This window comes from Puma concolor, chromosome E2 (assembly GCF_028749965.1).
Source record: "Puma concolor isolate L17-30 chromosome E2, mPumCon1.1.hap2, whole genome shotgun sequence".
Classification (NCBI taxonomy): Eukaryota; Metazoa; Chordata; class Mammalia; order Carnivora; family Felidae; genus Puma; species Puma concolor.
The window spans coordinates 42242623-42260814 of NC_141681.1; the positions used below are offsets into that span (position 1 = coordinate 42242623).

The 18192-nt window shown below is 43.5% G+C and overlaps 1 protein-coding gene across 4 annotated transcripts in view; it reads left to right on the plus strand.

Annotated features, from left to right (window-relative positions):
* Window positions 1-1993: 1993 nt before the first annotated feature.
* The window catches only part of DPY19L3 (dpy-19 like C-mannosyltransferase 3), a 79206-nt gene continuing 63007 nt past the window's right edge, over window positions 1994-18192 (plus strand). For 2 of the 4 annotated variants that reach the window (XM_086689566.1, XM_086689567.1), the window contains exon 1: window positions 6353-6486. Coding sequence is in view for 2 of the 4 variants with exons in the window: in XM_025914632.2 (XP_025770417.1) it covers window positions 3882-3984; window positions 6353-6486 (237 nt within the window). In the remaining 2 variants the exon portion in view is untranslated. Of the gene's footprint in view, window positions 2133-3842; window positions 3985-6352; window positions 6487-18192 lie in introns of those variants that run through there. The other 2 variants (XM_025914632.2, XM_086689565.1) reach the window with 2 other exon arrangements.

The window sequence follows — 18192 nt, forward strand, 5'->3', positions numbered from 1 at the left end:
CATTTTTTTTTTAAATATTTTTTAATGTTTATTTTTGACAGCGCAGACGCGTGCACAAGCAGGGGAGGGGCAGAGAGAGGAAGACAGAGGATCCAAAGCAGGCTCTATGCTGTCAATAGAGAGCCCAATGCGGGACTCCAACTCATAAACTTTGAGATCATGACCTGAGCTGAAGTTGGACGCTTACCTGACTAAGCCACTCAGGCACCCCAGGACTCATTCTTAACTGATTTATTAATTCTGAAGACTTAACCCTCAGCAGTAGATACTTTTTAAAAGTAAGTCTCAAAGCTTTATCTTGCTGGAAAAACCATTTCATTAATACTAAAACAAAGAGCTGTTATTGAGGACTGTTTCCTTTACTCAAGGGACATACACTGCACCACAGACACATTCTTCCCCAGAGCACACAATTTTAGAAATACACAATCTTGGAAAAAACCCCATATACAGTAAGAGGGGGGGAAATTCTATTTAAGGAGGAATCAGGTCACATATGTATTTTTTAAGCACCCAAAAGTATTTTATGGAAGGCATCTAAACGCGAAAAAGATGGATTACAAATACAAGCTCTGCTCTCAAGTCTGGAACATCAAAGACACCAGCAATCAAGTTAAAACGTGACAAATGCCATCTGAAAAAACAGCTGACACTTATTTTTCTTAAAGCCACCCAGCAGATACCTCAATCCATTCGCACAGAATGTGTGTTTGGTATTAATAGCACCAGACGCACCGAGGAGGAGAAAATACCCAACAGGGGTGACTGACTTCCTGGATAAAATAATTTCGTGTTGGAATTAGACAGATGGACAGTCTTTTCACAGGTGGAGGACCCAGACGACCATTCCTTAACAAAAATCAATTAAACATGTGGCCTGGGCATCTGCTGACAGAAGGCTTCATCTACCCTTCTATACAGTGTGATTAAGAAACGTAGCCAGGTAGGGGCGCGTGGGTGGCTCAGTCTGTGAAAGGTCCCACTTCCGCTCAGGTCAAGGTCTCATGCTTCGTGAGTTCGAGCCCAGCGTCAGGCTCTAAGCCGACACTACAGGGCCTGCTTGGGATTCTCTCTCTCTTTCTCTGCCCCTCCCCTGCTCATGCTCTCTCTCAAAATAAATAAATAACCAAAATTAAAAAAAAAAAAAAAAGAATAAAAAAATAAAAAGAAAAGATACCCAGGTAAAAGCACAGTACCTGCCCTCAAAAAAGGCTTCACTCTAGTCCTGGAGACCAAGAGAAGCATATCCTTGAAGGCAAGATTAAGGAAGGGGCGCGCCGCCCCCACCCCAACGGTAGGGGTGGGGGGAGTCTCCGGAGAGGCCAAAGTGTCTCTGCGGGTGCTCTCTACCGCAGTGGAAGCGCCTTCCAAGCACACACCGGCGGCCACTGGGTGCTGGGGGTCTGCCAAGACCTGCAAACAGGGCGCCACAGGCCTGAGACGCGGGAGGCGGGAGAGGCCCGAGCGGTCAACTGCTTCAGTCCGCAAGACCCTTCACCGAGGCCCCCGCATCCACCAGCACCCGGGAGCAGGAAGCTACGGGAACAAGCAAAAGGTTTCGCGGTCTCTTGCAAGCACACCTGAGGCGACCCTTCCTCGGAGACGGGCCCCTCCTCCCCCGGGTGGCCACCACTCGCTCTGCCCTGGGGCTGGCGGGCGTCCCCGCGGCTGAGGAGGGCAGCCGCGTACGCTCGCGGCAGCGCCGCGCTGGTCAGGGGTCTGTGTGCTCGGGGCACGCAGAGGCTGGACGCGGGGCGGGCGGGGCGGACGGGGCGAACGGGGCGAACGGGGCGAGCGGAAGTGTGCCGCTTCCTTCCGGCCGGCGCCGCACGAGACTGGGCGGGGCGCCCCTGGAGAGGGCGGGGACTTGAGCTGACGGACGGCTCCCGGGACCTATGGGCGCGCCCGCGGCGGCCCGGCCTCCCTGGCGCGCCCCTTCCTCGGGGCCGCGGACGCCCCCCAGTCCCCCATTTCTCTGGTGTCGCGCAAAGCTCCGTCGCTGCACGGTGGCCGCTGCTTGGTCCTCCCTGTCCTCACGGTGCGTCGCGGGCGGTTGCGCGGCCCTCGGCACCCCCGGCCGGCCGGCCTCTTTCCCCGCCCGGAGCTGCGCGCCAGGACGGCTGAGGCCGCAGGTCTGTGACTGCGTGTCGGGCCGCGGGCGGAGCGAGGGGACGCGCGGGTGCGAGGCTTCGGCGGCTGGTCGGGCTGCGCCCTGCGTTGCGATGTTTCGCCGAATCAGCCGCAACGACCGGGAGCCTGCCGGTCGCCCCGCCGCGTCGTGCAGTCGGGGGGCGCGGCCCGGGCCCCGCGGCGCCCTGGGGCGCCAGGGTGGGGGACGCGGCGCTCGCGGGTCCGCTCGAACTGCGGGGCGGGGGGCGGCAGGTCGGGAGTGAGGAAGTTTGCCGAGGGCGGGGCGGGGCGGCGCTCGCGGGCCACTTCGGGCTCCTGCCGCGCGGGCGGAGGGAGGGCCTGGTTGGTGCTGGCCTCCGCGGCCGCGCGGCTCTGCCGAGCTGGAGCAAGTGTCTGAACTTGGGCGGCCGCTGCCGGCCCCTCGGTGTCCGGTGGGGACACTCGGCGCTGTGAGGCTGGGGTGCGGCGGGAAGCTGAGTGTCGTGCCCTGTCGCTCTGTGCGTGCTGGTCCTTCCGAGTAGAGGACGAGCATCGCTCTCACTTCCCTTTTCCAACGTCGAAGATGGCATTCCCTTTCATTATGGGGAAACTTTTGTTTCCCCAGTTGGTGCGATTGTCACATTGCCCGACACAGAGTTGGCGCGGAAATGTTTGTTGCCCTTCTGTCCTGACTTGTTAGAGTGTATCCGATGTGGGATATTTACAGCTCCTTCCCGAGCCCTTAGGAGGACGTGATTCTTGGCTAAGAATCCAAGTTATCCAGTTGGGGGATAAGTCCATCTAATGAATGCAGTACGGCTTTGCCTAACACTCCTTTTTCCTGCCTCGCTGCTCCAGATTCATTTTCGGTGCTTGTACTTAACTGTTTTTGTGTCTCACATTTTTTTTTTTTTTTTTTATGAATGAATGAATAAATTGTATAATGTTGGTTGGTTGAATTGTTCTTTCTCTAGAGCAAGTTGGTTATTAATAAACTGCCCAAACAATCGTGTCCGGTAACTGGTCATATTTAATAGTAATTAGTAAAACGCTGTTCATTATTCAGAGGAGTGAAGCAAGATGTTCCTGGGGACCGTCGCCAGCTTACTCACTGCCACCACTCCCTCGCCTCCCACTCACTGCTTCCAAACCAGGCTCCTGCACCCTGCCTTTACTCCCACTGTTGCTCCCTGGGATAGCAGCTGCCCTGATTGGCACACCCCCGCTGCCATCACCACTCAGGCATATTCGTAAAGTTTCCAGTGTGAATTGTTTTAAAGAACGTCGGTATTAAAATTCAGGTACCTAAGACGAAACAGTATTTCACTTCTTCAGAATCAGGCTATCAACAGATTTACTACCAAATAGTATGGAACTGTGGAACATAATATAAAACTGCATAATTATGTGACCAATTGCGTGGTAACTGCAGTGGCTCAGGATGGAGAAAGATCAGCAGTGGCTGGCACAACCGAGAGAGGAAGGTTTCTTGGAGGAAGGGCAGGGGCTTGTCTGGGATGCTTACCTGTATTCTTAACTCTTAATAATAGGTTTTAAGTAAATATTTGCGTTGTGCCTTGACAGTAGCTTTGAAGGCTGGTAAAGATTTGATGGGAAAGTGGGGAGGGCATGCTAAGCCAGGGACAAGGCTCCAAGTCACAGAGGAGCAAAGCGTGTGTTGGGGAGACGGTACTGGCGTATGGATGGGCGGTTTACTTTTATGTTGTTTGTAGGAGTGGTTGGAAGAACAATGCACGTAAGTCTTTGACACCATGATATCCATCAGGCAAAGAAAAGGAGTAAAACCCACGGAAGTTCCTGAGGATTATGCAGCGCAAGAAGCAAATGTGAAGTTGGAAAATAAATTGCCATCTGGTAGGTGACTTAATTAAAGCAGCATTTTGGAGTGCTATTATTTCTTCAATATTAAAATATCACTCTCCAATAGGGTACAGATTTGGTGAGCCCTAACATTTGAGGAAACTTGTTCTAATACCCTGATGTTTTAGTTTGACAGATGATTTGACTGCAGTTTGATGATCCTGGTTTCACAGTTGTGACCAGATAAAAGGTCACAGAGCTCTGATTGGAACCCCTTGTTTGTCAGCTGTCTGTGCAGTGGGTTCTGGTTTTGCCAGTCTTTGACTTTCTAAAGTAATGCTTTCCCCCATGCTTCAGATTTTAGTATGTTTCTAATTTTTCTGGTTTGTGTATGCTGTTCACTCTAGACAGCATTAGCTTGGGTGACTTTCTCATTTCGTTAAGGTATTGAAAGATGAATCAAACATTTTTTTATTCCTTGTTTGAATTCCTGACATTTTCTCCTTTGGTTTGTGAGGGAGCGGTGGTCAGAACTTGGTTAAGTTGTTTACGTAATGCTGAAGATTCTTGCTAAGTGTACATCAAATGACCTTAATTATGAACTTCCCCAGTCCAGAGTTGCTTTCTTAACTAAGCATGGTCAAGGATTTTTAAAAATAAGCATGAAAAATTCCTTGTCTCTTCACCATTTTGGATATCTGACAGAATTCATATTAACTCAGCCATGTTAATTCTTATCAGCCAGAGCTAGTAATTTGGGGGGAGCAGTTTTATAAAATAAATCTGTACTGAGAAGTCAAACCATTCAACCATCCAATAAATAAGCAGTTTTGGACAAGATAGAGTACTTTCTGAAGACTTACACAGTGTAACTTCACGTTTGCCTTTTTATTTTTATACACTTATTTATTTTGAAAGAGAGAATCTCAAGCATTCTCTGCACTGTCAGCGTAGAGCCTGACATGGGCCTCGGTCCCATGAACCGTGAGATCATGACCTGAGCCGAAATCAAGAGTCAGACACTTAACCAACTGTGCCACCCAGGTGCTCCCAAGTTTGCTTTTTTTTTAAAATTAAAACATAACTTTGAGGATTCTTCATTTTACTGAGGCAATATTTATTCATGTCAGAAAAAAAAAACCCTGAAAACTAAAGAAAAGCAAAAAAAAAAAAAAAAGGAAAGAAAGAAAGTATTCCCACAAACAAACCCATCCTGAGACTGTCATCCATGAAACTTGATGTTGCTGTGGAAATTGTGTTCTTGCCTAGGCACACCTTCAAGCAGTCACGTGGTTTTACAACGTTGGGATCCTGGCTGTTTTGTAATTTGCTACATTTCTTTTATTATGTTCCAGTCATGTCACAAGTCAGTCAATGTGTTTTAAAAATGTTACTGGTGTAGTGGCTGTGTGGCTATAGCATAACTGATTTAAGAATTCCTGGTTGAATGAGTGGTTTTAAACCTTTCACTTATACGAACAGAACTAGAGTAAATGTTCTTGTGGCCAAATGTTTGTTTAAACTTTATTTGGGGTTATATGCCAAGATTTGGAATTGCTGGTCAATGGTATGCTCGTTTGGGTAGCTTTTCCAACTTCCTGCCCTCTCGTGTTCCAGAGAGCTGCCACGTTATTCTCCTACTAGCAGTGTTTGAAAACTACTCATTTTGTACCCTTGTTAAAACAGCGTTAACATTTTTAAGCTGTCAAATTGACCAGCATCTAAAAAATTGTAGCCCATTGTTTTGATTTGCATTTCTTTAATACTAATGAATGTGAATATTTTTTGTCTGTCTGTTGGCCCTTTTTTTTTTTTCTGTGCATTGCCTGTTTGTCTCTGTAATCTCTTTCCAACTGAAATATTTAGTTTTTTAATCCTGAAGGTGTTCATCCCATATTGAGGATACTTAAGCTTTCTTATACGTGCCATGAATATTTTTTTCCTAGTTTGTGTCCTTTAACTTGGATGTTTTTCTCCCGATGGGTTGTTGAATTTTAAGTAGTCAAGCTTTTTGGTAGCTTTTAATGAATAAATCACAAATTATACATAGATCATCTGAAAGATTTTCTATATCCTAGACCTGCACCCCACTTAACTCCTCCATTTGACAAACTTCACAGTTGAACTACAGTTACTAAACTATTCCAAACACAGACTGTAGGTACTAAGATAACTAAGGTAATGAATAAGCTCACGATTTCTGCCAAAATGGACAAGTGAGCAATTAGATACCGTCGGGTAAAAACTGTAATGAAGTATGAAAACAGGTCTCCGGAGTCACAGAAAGGAGTTCCTAACTGTGTCCTGGGAATAGAAGCTTTGCCAGTGACAGGCAGTTGGAACTTAGCATACTTGATAGTCTGAAGTGGCACTATTAAATTCTACGTTGTTTATTGACTTAGTTATTTATTTTTTCTAAAAGGTGGTACCAGTAGAAGATTATGGAAGCTTCTGTCATTTATGGTTGGTGGAACCATTGCCCTTTGCATTGGACTTCTTACATCTGTCTACCTGGCCACTTTACATGAAAACGACTTATGGTTTTCTAATATTAAGGTATGGCATCCTATTACTGTTGTATGATTTACTCATCAGTATCTCCAGTAGTTAAGTGTGTAGATGAAGGACCAAGATAATGCTGCTTTGCTGTAAAGAATCTAACCTCTTAAAAGGTTTGCCTATAGCGTAGACTTTGTTATTTAAAATAACATCAGAATGTTTGTCATCAGTGAGTTTTCTCATTTCATGAACTTGCTCTAGTTATCGGACAGTAACTCTAAACCAGTATTTTCCCACTGTACGTTGTGAAATTGGTGCAGTAAATCATGAGTAATGTTCGTAATTAAAATAAGATGCAAGAGGATATTATCATATACACTAGGGTTGAGAATTGTTTGTGTAACTGTTAATTATATGTATGTATGTACAAGCTGGGTCACAGTATATATATATTTTTTTCTGTTGGGCACAGTAAAAAAATCAAAAGCCAGTCCTCTAAACCATGGAGTGTTAATCTGGCTCCATAGATGACCTCAGTGTGTTCCTACCTTTCTAATTGTACATGCAGTGGTTAGAGGGTCGGGGAACCATTATTTTCATCACATTCCCAGGAGGGTCTGTGACTTCTTAAACACCAATTTCCTTGTTCTCTTTTTTTCTCTTTTTAAACATTTCTAGATGTCTTTTAATTTGCCATTGTTTTCAAAACAAGCATATCACTTAAGCAAGGAAACTTTTATATCACCAGGGGTTTTCAATCCAAATATACTTTGTTTTTTTATCCCAAGCGTCATCATCTTTGACCCTGTTTACTACTGTGGCTTCTAATGACTAGTTGTTATAAAGGTAAAATTCACTATCAAAGGTCAAATATTTATAGGTGAATATTCAAAAGAATCAATGCAGAATCTAAAACAGTTCTCGGGGTACCTGGGTGGCTCAGTCAGTTAAGCATCTGACTCTTGATTTCGGCTCAGGTCATGAAATCGTTTTCTGTCTCAGGCTTTGCACTGACAGCATAGAGTCTACTTGGGATTCTCTCTCTCTCTCTGCCCCTCCCCTGCTCATACACATGAGCGCACGCGCGCTCTCTCTCTCTCTCTCTCAAGATAAATAAACGTTACAAAAAATTTTAATAAAAAAAGTAAAACGGTTCTCAATTTCCAAAATATTTTGAACTTTGGTTCCATTACTGAAATGAGTCTCCAAAGGGGACTACTTTAGGGGCGCCTGGGTGGCTCAGTCACTTGAGCATCTGACTTCGGCTCAGGTCATGATCTCACTCATGGGTTCGGGCCCCATGTCAGGCTCTGTGCTGATGGCTCGGATCCTGGAACCTGCTTCGGATTCTGTGTCTCCCTCTCTCTCTGCCCCTCCCCTGCTCATGTTCTGTCTCTCTCTCGCTCAAAATAAATACTAAAAAATTTAAAAAAAAGACCAAAAACAAAGAGAACTACTTTGAATGACAAATTTAATTTATACAGATAACTTATAGTATGTTTATTTTAAAAACCTGTCCTTCTTACTCTATAGGTGTAGCATGTATCTATGTATATATTTTTATACAAAAATATCATGGTACAAAGAATAATCCTTATCTTTCAGGAACAGTGGGTAGTTTTTCTTGTCAAGAAAAATTTCACTCACCTATATCTCTTTATTTTTTTTATTTGTTTTTTTTTAATGTTTATTTATTTATTTTAAGAGAGAGAGCATGCGCTAGCCAGGGAGAGGCAGAGGGGGGAGAGAGAGAGAGAGAGAGAGAGAGAGAGAGAGAGAGAGAGAGAGAGAATCCGAAGCACATTCGATGCTCAAAGCCTAAGCCGAAATCAAGAGTTAGACTCTTAACCAACTGAGCCACCCAGGCGTCCCTCGCCTATATCTCTTTAATAGAGTGCTTATAAACAGATTCCCTATAACTAAACAATCTTATTTATCAACACCAACATTTTGAATAAAGACTGAAATATCCCTGTGTGGGCATATAGCTAAAATTAAATGTTAGTAACTGTGTAGTAAGTAAGGAGAAGATGCTAAAAGAGGTCACATGGCTTAATTTCAAATTGTAATTTTAGCTCTTTAAAGTTTTTAGGTGGCCTTGCTAGTAACCTTAAATAAATACACCCCATCATCAAGAAACCTGAGCACCCTTGATTTTCCTTTTTATTCTCACCAGGTTAAAGAAGTCATTATACTTTTACCTAGTGTTTATGGAGCACCCCTTCTGTGGGTAGAATTTATTGAAACACTATGGGGAACATGGAAAGAATAACAGAGACTAATGAATTTGCCAGCAGGTTTTCCAGTGTAATAAACTGATCCAGTAAATACATATTAAGCACCTATAGTATACCTGCAGGGACTGCGTTCAGTTGTAGCGATACCTCCAACTGCAACAAGGCCCCTGCCTGCAGGGAGTTCACACCCTTGAGGGTACAAGCAAGTTGGCAGACATTACAGCCCATCCCAAATCAATACCTTGCTGGGGAAAGACATTGCGGGAGCACAGAGGAGGGGTAGCCTAACCCAATTTTGGACGCTCAGGGAAGGTTTTCTGGAAGAAGTGATGGTTAAGGAGACCTGAAGGACGAGAAAGGTTAACCAGTCAAATTGGGGAGGAGAAGTCAATGTCATAGGGAAGGGACATGTGCAGGAACTTTGAGAGGCAAGAACGTTGAGAGCGTTGAAGGTGTTGGCAGTAGTCAGCCTGACTGGAGAACAGATGGGAAGAGAGAATGTACAGGGATGATAAACAGAGGTCATGAAGGTACAGCAGTGTCATTGTCTTGGCGTGCTAGAAAGATGGCTCAGGCTGCAGCGTGGAGAGTGGACCTGAGGAGGACAGCACTGCGGGAAGAGGCAACCACCAAGAAAATCCAATTCAGTGGATTCGGTAATACCTGGATGTCAGTAAACGCACGTCATCTGTGCACCAGACACAGATCTAGGCCCTGAGAAAACAGCCTTTGAATTCTGTTCAGAGGAGGGAAGAAACAGGAACCAACAAGAAATAAGTCCTATGGTAGAAACCAAACAGGGTGGTGACATAGTTATGGGGAGGGAAAGCAGACCATTTTGAAGACCAGACATACATCAACACTTAAATCCTAAGAAGAACAGCCAAGCTAAGATCTGTGAAAACGTCCTAAGCAGAGGGAACAACAACCGGAAAAGCCGCAAGGTAGGACAGAACTCGTCCAGCCCGAGTATCAGAGAGAAGGCACGTGTGGCCAGAACTCTAGGAGCACAAGGAGAACAGGACCAGAGAGGAAAAGACCAGATCATGCTGGAGAGAAGTGGATGAACTCAGAGTTTATTAGAAGGTGGATTTAGAAGGATCTATCGATTCATCATTTGTGTGGATGGTGATTGGGAGGAAGGAATCATCAGTGGTGATCTAGTTTCTCCCATTAGCAGCTGAATAGTTGGATGGACATACCATTCACTGTGATGCTGAACCCTGTTGGGAGGAACAGGTCTGGGCAGTGGAGTAACTTCTGACACCAGCTACCCAGAGTTAAGCCAGACTTGACAGGCTAAGGGCACAGCCCACTACAACACCGCCCTCACTTCAGATACCAGTCACAAGTTTGGGGATCCTCAGGCCACCTGACTTCTGACCATAAGCAGGCTATAAATTTTGGGATACCCACTATCCCCTCAGGTTCAGTAATTCACTAGAATGACTCACAGAACTCAGGAAAGCGTTACACGTATGATGATAGCTTTAATACAACAATGGGATACAAATCAGAATCAGTGAAAGGCAGAGACTCATTGAAAGTCGGCGGTGGGGGGAGGTCCCCAAATTCAGACTTTCCATTGTCCTTTCCTTGTGGAGTCAGGACATGTTGTTCTCCTGGCACGTCAGTGTATGACAGTGTGTTGACTATTGTCAACCAAGAAAGCTCACCTGGGCTCTGGTGTCCAGAGTTTTTACTGGAGTTTTATTATGTAGGTGTGATTGATTGAACCATTTGGCCACAATGTTGAATTCAATCTCCAGCTCCCTCTCCTCCCCAGAGGTTGGGTCGGTGTCAGCTGGCTCCAAGCCCCAACCCTCTGATCACACATTTCTGGTCTTTCTGGCTTGGCCAGCCCCCATCCTGAGTCATCTCCTTAGAACACGCTATCAGAGGTGGTCCTGAGGAACCAACTGTGAATGACAAAGATGCTGTTATCACTTGGGAAATTCAAGGATTTATTGGCTACCTCCCAAGAACCAGGGACAAAGGCCAGCCAAATTCTTTAGAGGGGACGGTGAGACAGCAAATGATAATCCATGTTTGGATACGTTATGAGTCACTTTCGAAACAGTCCAAGGAGGGAGATATGGAGTAAAGGGAGCTGGATCCACGGATGTGGAGGCAGGAGTTCCATCTGTGTTGGAAATGGACATTTTCATATTACCAGCTTATAGACGTGTGGGCAAGATTGTTGGAGGAGTGTGCAGAGTGAGAAAGAGACCCTAGGCTAGTTTCTTGTCTCTGCCTCAGATACCATCTGGAAGAAGCTATAAAACAGGAACGTACTCGAATCTAACAGGTTTCTTCCCACCGACACCTCCATCCCCTGAAATGTACAGTTGAGCTCAGTCTTATTGCATCTTCTTCTCTTTATTCAAGCAATGGCTTATAGCACAGACTTGTTTTCTCTGCATCACAAGAGGAATCCTCAGATGTTTCGACTGTTTCGCAAACCTGATGGTACCTCTGCGTGGGCATTTGGCTTGTTTTTCATCTTCGATCACGTAGACCCAGTGCTGTCCAGTGGAACTCTGTGCAGTGAAGGAAATGATCTTTTTCCACACTGTTCAGTACAGTGGCCACGAGCCAAATGGAGCGGTTAAACACTTGATCTGTGGCTGTTGCACCTGAGGAGCTGAATTTTACATTTTACTGAATTTTAAAATGTGTAAACATTTTCTGTGAATAAACCATGAAGCTGGTAGCCATTAATGATCAAAGACATTGCTCAGTCAGAGGAAAAGCTCATTTTCTGAGTTTATATATGCCTTCATAAATTTTACTCCTGTAACTTACACCATTTTCATATTGGGGGATTATGGGAATACTTGAGAAGTGTAAATCTGTTTTCCTTTTGTACTTGTGGGTTAAAACTTAAAATTGCTAGGCTACTTTTTTTTTAAGTTTATTTATTTGTTTTGAGAGATCATCCCAAGCAGGCTCCGCACTGTCAGTGCAGAGCCTAACGTGGGACTCGAACCCAGTGAACCAACCGCGAGATCATGACCTGAGCTGAAATCAAAAGTCGAATGCTTGACTGACTGGGCCACCCAAGTGCCCTGGCTAGGCTAATTTTCATGAAAATACTTTGATCTCTGAATACTTTGAATTCATTGTAATTATTCAGAGAGTAAAAACATTGCTTATAATATAGACAGGGGCACCTGGGTGGCTTAGTCAGTTAAGCATCTGGCTCTTGATTTAGGCTGAGGTCATGATCTCACAGTTGTGAGATCGAGCCCCTACGTCAGGCTTTGCACTGAGCAAGCATGAACCAGCTCTGTCCCCAAAATAAATAAATAAATATTAAAAAACATATTGAAACAGGCAAATCATAGAGTTTATTTATGTGTTCAGAATGATTTTTTTTAAGTTTATTTATTTTGAGAGAGAGAGAAAGTGTGATGGGAGAGGGGCAGAGAGAGAGGGAGAGAATGAGAATCCCAAGCAGGCTTTCCATTGTCGGCACCAAGCCTGACGCAGGGCTCGAACCCAAGAATCACGAGATCATGACCTGAGCCAAAGTCAGATGCTTAACTGGCTCAGCCACCCAGGCACCCCCAGAATGATATTTTAAATGTTAGTTGCTGATCATAACAGCATTAGTATTTGAATGAAGGAGACGATGTTGGTTTTAAGTGGTCATGGGAAATGTATATATACTATTCTTTCTTGGCATATTTTTAAATTTTATTTTTAGTTTTTATTTAAATTCCAGTTAGTTAACATACAGTGTAATATTAGTTTCAGGTGTGTGGTATAGTGATTCATCACTTTCATACCAACACCCGGTGCTCATCACCACAAATGTGCTCCTTAATCCCCATCACCTATTTCATTCATCCCCTCCCCTCCCCTCTGGTAACCATCAGTTTCTTCTCCATAGTTAAGAGTCTGTTTCTTGGTTTGCTTCTCTCTTTTTTAACCCCTATGATCATTTGTTTTGTTTCTTAAATTCCACATAGGACTGAAATTATAGGGTATTTATCTTTCTCTGACTTACTTCACTTAGCATAATACCCTCCACCTCCATTCATGTCATTGTAAATGGCAAGACTTCGGTCTCGTTTATGGTTGAGTGATATTCTGTTGTATGTACGCACCACCTCTTCTTATCCATTCCTCAGTCAGTGGACATTTGGGCTCTTTCCATAATCTGGCCGTTGTCAGTAGTGCTGCTGTAAACACTGGAGAGCATGTTTCCCTTTGAGTTCGTAGTTTTGTATTATTTGGGGAAACCCTAATAGTGCATTTGCTAGATCATAGGGTAGTTCTGTTCTTAATTTTTTGAGGAATGTCCATACTGTTTTCCAGAGTGGCTGCACCAGTTTGCACTCCCACCAGCAGTGCACCGGGGTTCTCCTTTCTCCACATCCTCGCCAGAGCATGTTGTTTCTTGTGTTACTGATTTTAGCCATTCTGACAGGTGTGAGGTGACAGCTCATTGTAGTTTTGGTTTTCTTAGCATATTTTTTAAATTAAAAGTTCTTCTCCTACTGTGTTAACAACTGTGTTCTATTTTCCTTGCTGGGAAATTGAAAGTATAAAGTTTTTAAAAATAGCTTTTATTGAATGTCTGCTATGTGCTTAGCACTGTTTTAGGTGCATTTTGAGCATATTTAATCTGGCTGTGTCCAAGGACCAAACATTCTAACTCTAAATTGTCCTTTATTTAAAAAAAATTTTTTTTTGTTAATGTCTATTTATTTTTGAGAGAGAGAGAGAGAGACAGAGCATGAGTGGGGGAGGGGCAGACAGAGAGGGAGACACAGAGTCTGAAACAGGCTCCAGGCCCCGAGCTGTCAGCACAGAGCCCGATGCGTGGCTCGAACTCATGAACCATGAGATCATGACCTGAGCCACCCAGGTGCCCTTCTAAATTGTCCCTTAAATGCAACCTGCTTTTTTGTTGCCCTTTATTATAAACAAAACAAACTAAAAGGGTTCAACGCCCATGCCTTACTTGCTGTGCTACTCTATGGTGCCTGGCACATCATCAGTGCTGAGTGATAGTGGTCTGTTTGGAGTAGTTCACCTCTACAGGTGAGGGAAGCGGTCTAGGCAGGGGGAGGGGGGATGGGGACAACGGCTGCTGTAAAAGATCTGGGCCAGCACTAGAGCGAGCAGGGGGATGCAGCTTTGGGAGCTGCCTTCAGGCAGAGGACACAGAAGTGCTGGCAAGTGGGGAGCCCATCAGTGTGTTTGTCATGATTTGTGTTTAGTAGACGCTGGAGTGAAAATACACATAACACTGATTCCTTTTAGTTTTTGAACATGTATTGTGTTACTTATTGCACAAACTGTATCGTGACAACAACAAAAAACTTTTAAGTAAAAGACATTACTCAGTTTTCATTACCTCATCAAACACCAGTTTTCAGTTTTCCCTTCCATTCTGCATCCTACATGTATATATATTTTACTTATTTATGACTCCAACATAGTTTTCAAAATCAGACTTCTCTGATGTTACATCATATGCTTTTTCCATATGTACATAGGTATACCAACTTCCACAATTATTATGGACATGATTGTTTATATAACTCGAAATTAAAAAAAAATTATACTCTTAGTTATTTCACTGTTTCTAAGCTCCCCAATTTTGGGGTAGTTAGATTGTTCCTAACTGTGTGGGTAAAACCCTAAAATTGCTTGTTAATCAACTTCTTGTTTTAAAGTGGCCATGTAAAGATGTCAGTTCCTTCTTTCTTTAGAATTACCTCAAAGCAATAAGGAAAATGAAAAAGAGATGGTTATTTTCCAGCCTTGACAGAACTAAGAGTGGTCTCTGATCTGGAACCATAGTGTATGAGGAAGGGCCGCCTAACCACGTGAAACTCAGAGGAGCATGGAAAGGTAGGGAGAGAGGATTTTGGAGGAAGCCTCCAAAGCCGAGTTCTCCAAGGTTACTGGCATATCCTGAGGGGTGAGACCGAGGTCCGCTGTGGAGAACCACGGGGCCAGATGTGAGCAGTAATGACGGAAGCTTTCCTGGAGACGCCCTGGTATGAAAGAGAAGTAACCTAGGCAGGCTGAAAGGAGTAATCACAGAGACAAGCCATTTTTATACAAGTGGAATTTCAGAAGACCAGGATAAAGAGAGAACTTGCGTGTTGCACACCTCTGAGGCTGCCAATCTTGGTTGGCTAAAATGAGGAAAAGACTAAAGAGCTCACTGTTGTAAACCACGCTGAATCACAAGGAAGATTCTCGCTGGCCTGACTTGTGGCCCTGGCCTGTCCCCCACATGAACTTCCTGCAAGAAGTTGGTTTGGTAAGAACTTGTCACATACAGAAGGGAACTAGCACAGGATCTGTACAATGAAACTGGAAGAAAAAAAGGAAGAGAAGAACCAAGAACAAGTGTTGGTGAAGAGCAGTCACCAGAAAAAATTTATAGCAGGGATATGAAAATTGTGACCAAACAGGTCCCATTAAAAACCAGACACAATAGGGGCGCCTGGGTGGCTCAGTCGGTTGAGCGTCCGACTTCGGCTCAGGTCATGATCTCACAGCTCGTGGGTTGCAGCCCTGTGTCGGGCTCTGTGCTGACAGCTCAGAGCCTGGAGCCTGCTTCAGATTCTGTGATTCCCTCTCTCTCTGCCCCAACCCACTCGCATTCTGTCTCTGTCTCTCTCAAAAATAAACATTAAAAAAAAAAAAAAACCAGACACAATAAAAAACAAACAAACAAAAAAACAGATACAATAGGGGGCACCTGGATAGTTCTGTCAGTCAAGCTCCTGATTCTTGATTTTAGTTCAGGACATGATCTCACCTTCGTGAGATGGAGCCCGTCTGTCAGTGCAGAGCCTGCTTGGGATTCAGTCTCTCTTCCTCTCTCCCTGCCTCTCCCCTGCTGATGCTGTCTCTCTGTCTCTATCTCTCTCTCTCAAAAATAAACAAATAAAAAATAATAATAAGCATTTGCCACCGTAGAAGATGGATTCAAAGCACAGATGTAAGAAAGTCTATACCGTCTAGGAAGACAACAGAAAGAACTGAAACGTGAACTGGCAGAATTTAGGCAAGAAGTAGAATCAAAAGATAAAACCGTAACAATGACGATGGTGTTGGAAGCAACACACAGAAGACTAGACTCTGCAGAAGGCACAGAAAGAGAAATGTTGGACTGATAAAAGTAAACAAAATGAAATGGAATTCGTACAGTTACAGTAGTAGGGAGAAGCTGACAGCTGAGGAAGACAGCAGCAAACACACATAATTTGTGTCCCAAAAGAAAAGAACCAAAACAATGAAACAAGGGAGAATCATGTTTAAAGATATAATTCAAGAAAACTTGAAAAATGAAAGATGAATTGAATCTACAGGTTGAGGGGCGTCAGGAAAACTTGGCCTCGACAGATCATCAGCAGGGTATAGTTCTGTGAAATTGGTGGCCTTCAACAGTAAGAAATCCCCAGACATCCAAACAAAAGGGAGACAAGTCAATCTGGCTTCCAACTTTTCCATGGTGACATTTAATGCTTAAAAGATCTTGAATGATGTCTGCAGAAGACAAGAGAATGTGATTTATATGTTTTAATGCAGTCATTCCATCCTGCATAAAGCACCCAACAAACTGTTTTGATTCTGAGAAATCTATTTTTTTTAACACCTGAAGAAATTGTTAGAGGGAAAACTTTATCCGGCCAAGAGATAAAAGGCAAAACAATGGCAGAAGGCCTATCGGTGAAATACAAACGTATTTAACTGTAGGACTAGCACCAAATATTTATAGACAAAATATATATGATGTAACAATGTAGTAATACTCAGCGATGTTATAACTATGAAATAGTAGCAATAACAATGTAGTAAAAAGAAGAGGAAGGAAAAGAGAAGGTAGAAGATGGTGGAGGTATCCATTTCCTTATTTTTTATAGCTAGAAGTCAAGTTTCATTTAAAAATGATAAGAAACAGATGTATATAAAAGAAAATGCCAAGAAAATATCAAGTAAAATTGGGCAGGGGGGAAATACAAATTTCATGAGATTGTAATCACTCGTTATAGGAACTCAGTAGATACTATCCATAGAAATAAAGAATTAAGGGGCGCCTGGGTGGCGCAGTCGGTTAAGCGTCCGACTTCAGCCAGGTCACGATCTCGCAGTCCGTGAGTTCGAGCCCCGCGTCAGGCTCTGGGCTGATGGCTCGGAGCCTGGAGCCTGTTTCCGATTCTGTGTCTCCCTCTCTCTCTGCACCTCCCCCATTCATGCTCTGTCTCTCTCTGTCCCAAAAATAAATAAAAAATGTTGAAAAAAAATTTTTAAAAAAAAAGAAATAAAGAATTAAGTCATCCTTGAAAGTTACAGTTCTAGAGGTAACTCCTACAATAAAAACATAAACCTTCGAAATTAAAAGACACACACAAGCAATATAGTAGAGGATTTGTTCTAAAAACTGCGACAGAAAACGTGTTAACACAAAAATGTCAAAATGTTTTTTTTTTTTAATTTTTTTTTTCAACGTTTATTTATTTTTGGGACAGAGAGAGACAGAGCATGAACGGGGGAGGGGCAGAGAGAGAGGGAGACACAGAATCGGAAACAGGCTCCAGGCTCCGAGCCATCAGCCCAGAGCCTGACGCGGGGCTCGAACTCACGGACCGCGAGATCGTGACCTGGCTGAAGTCGGACGCTTAACCGACTGCACCACCCAGGCGCCCCACAATATTTTTGTATAAATAAATATACGTCAGCTTTACTCACCTGATGAAAACTGTGCGTCACAGAGCAAAATCAGATCACTTACTATATGCATAAGATTCTCCCAGAACAGTTTCTTGGATTAGATCTAAGGTGTAGATAAGAACTTATTGAAATACTGCAAAAAAAGGGAAAGAAAGTCTCAGAAAAATGAGGCAAAGAAAGGCAATTTTTCAGTGATAAAGATGCCGACCACAGATAGGACTATCTATGTGTCAATAACTTAACAAAATTTATAAAGCAAAAACTACAGGAAATACAAGAAGTAATAGAGAAACCCATTACTATTGAGTTTTAATTCTTAGTCCATAAAAAAAGCAGGTGGTCAAAAATGAGAATATAGAAGACCTAGAGAAAATAGTAAGATCTAATTTATAAATATCTAATGACAGAATGTATGTTCTTTTTAAATTATCCACAGAACATTAACTAAAATATTCATATGTTCAGCCCTAGAGAAAAATCTCAGACCCAGAAATAGTATTTCCTTATCACGTTGTGGTAGCGCATAGAGTTGTCTTGTTCTCGGCTTTGGGGATAATGGTCATAGACTCACAGTATGCTCTTTTAATTTATTCATTCATTTAAATGAAAACTGGAGATAACTAATTAAGAAGAAAAAGCTCACTTTCTGGAAATGGAAAAATAACTTCATAAATAATTTTTCGTTCACATTAAAACTGAACTTATAGGGGCGCCTGGGTGGCTCAGTCGGTTGGGCGTCCGACTTCAGCTCAGGTCACGATCTCACGGTCCGTGAGTTCGAGCCCCGCGTCGGGCTCTGGGCTGATGGCCCAGAGCCTGG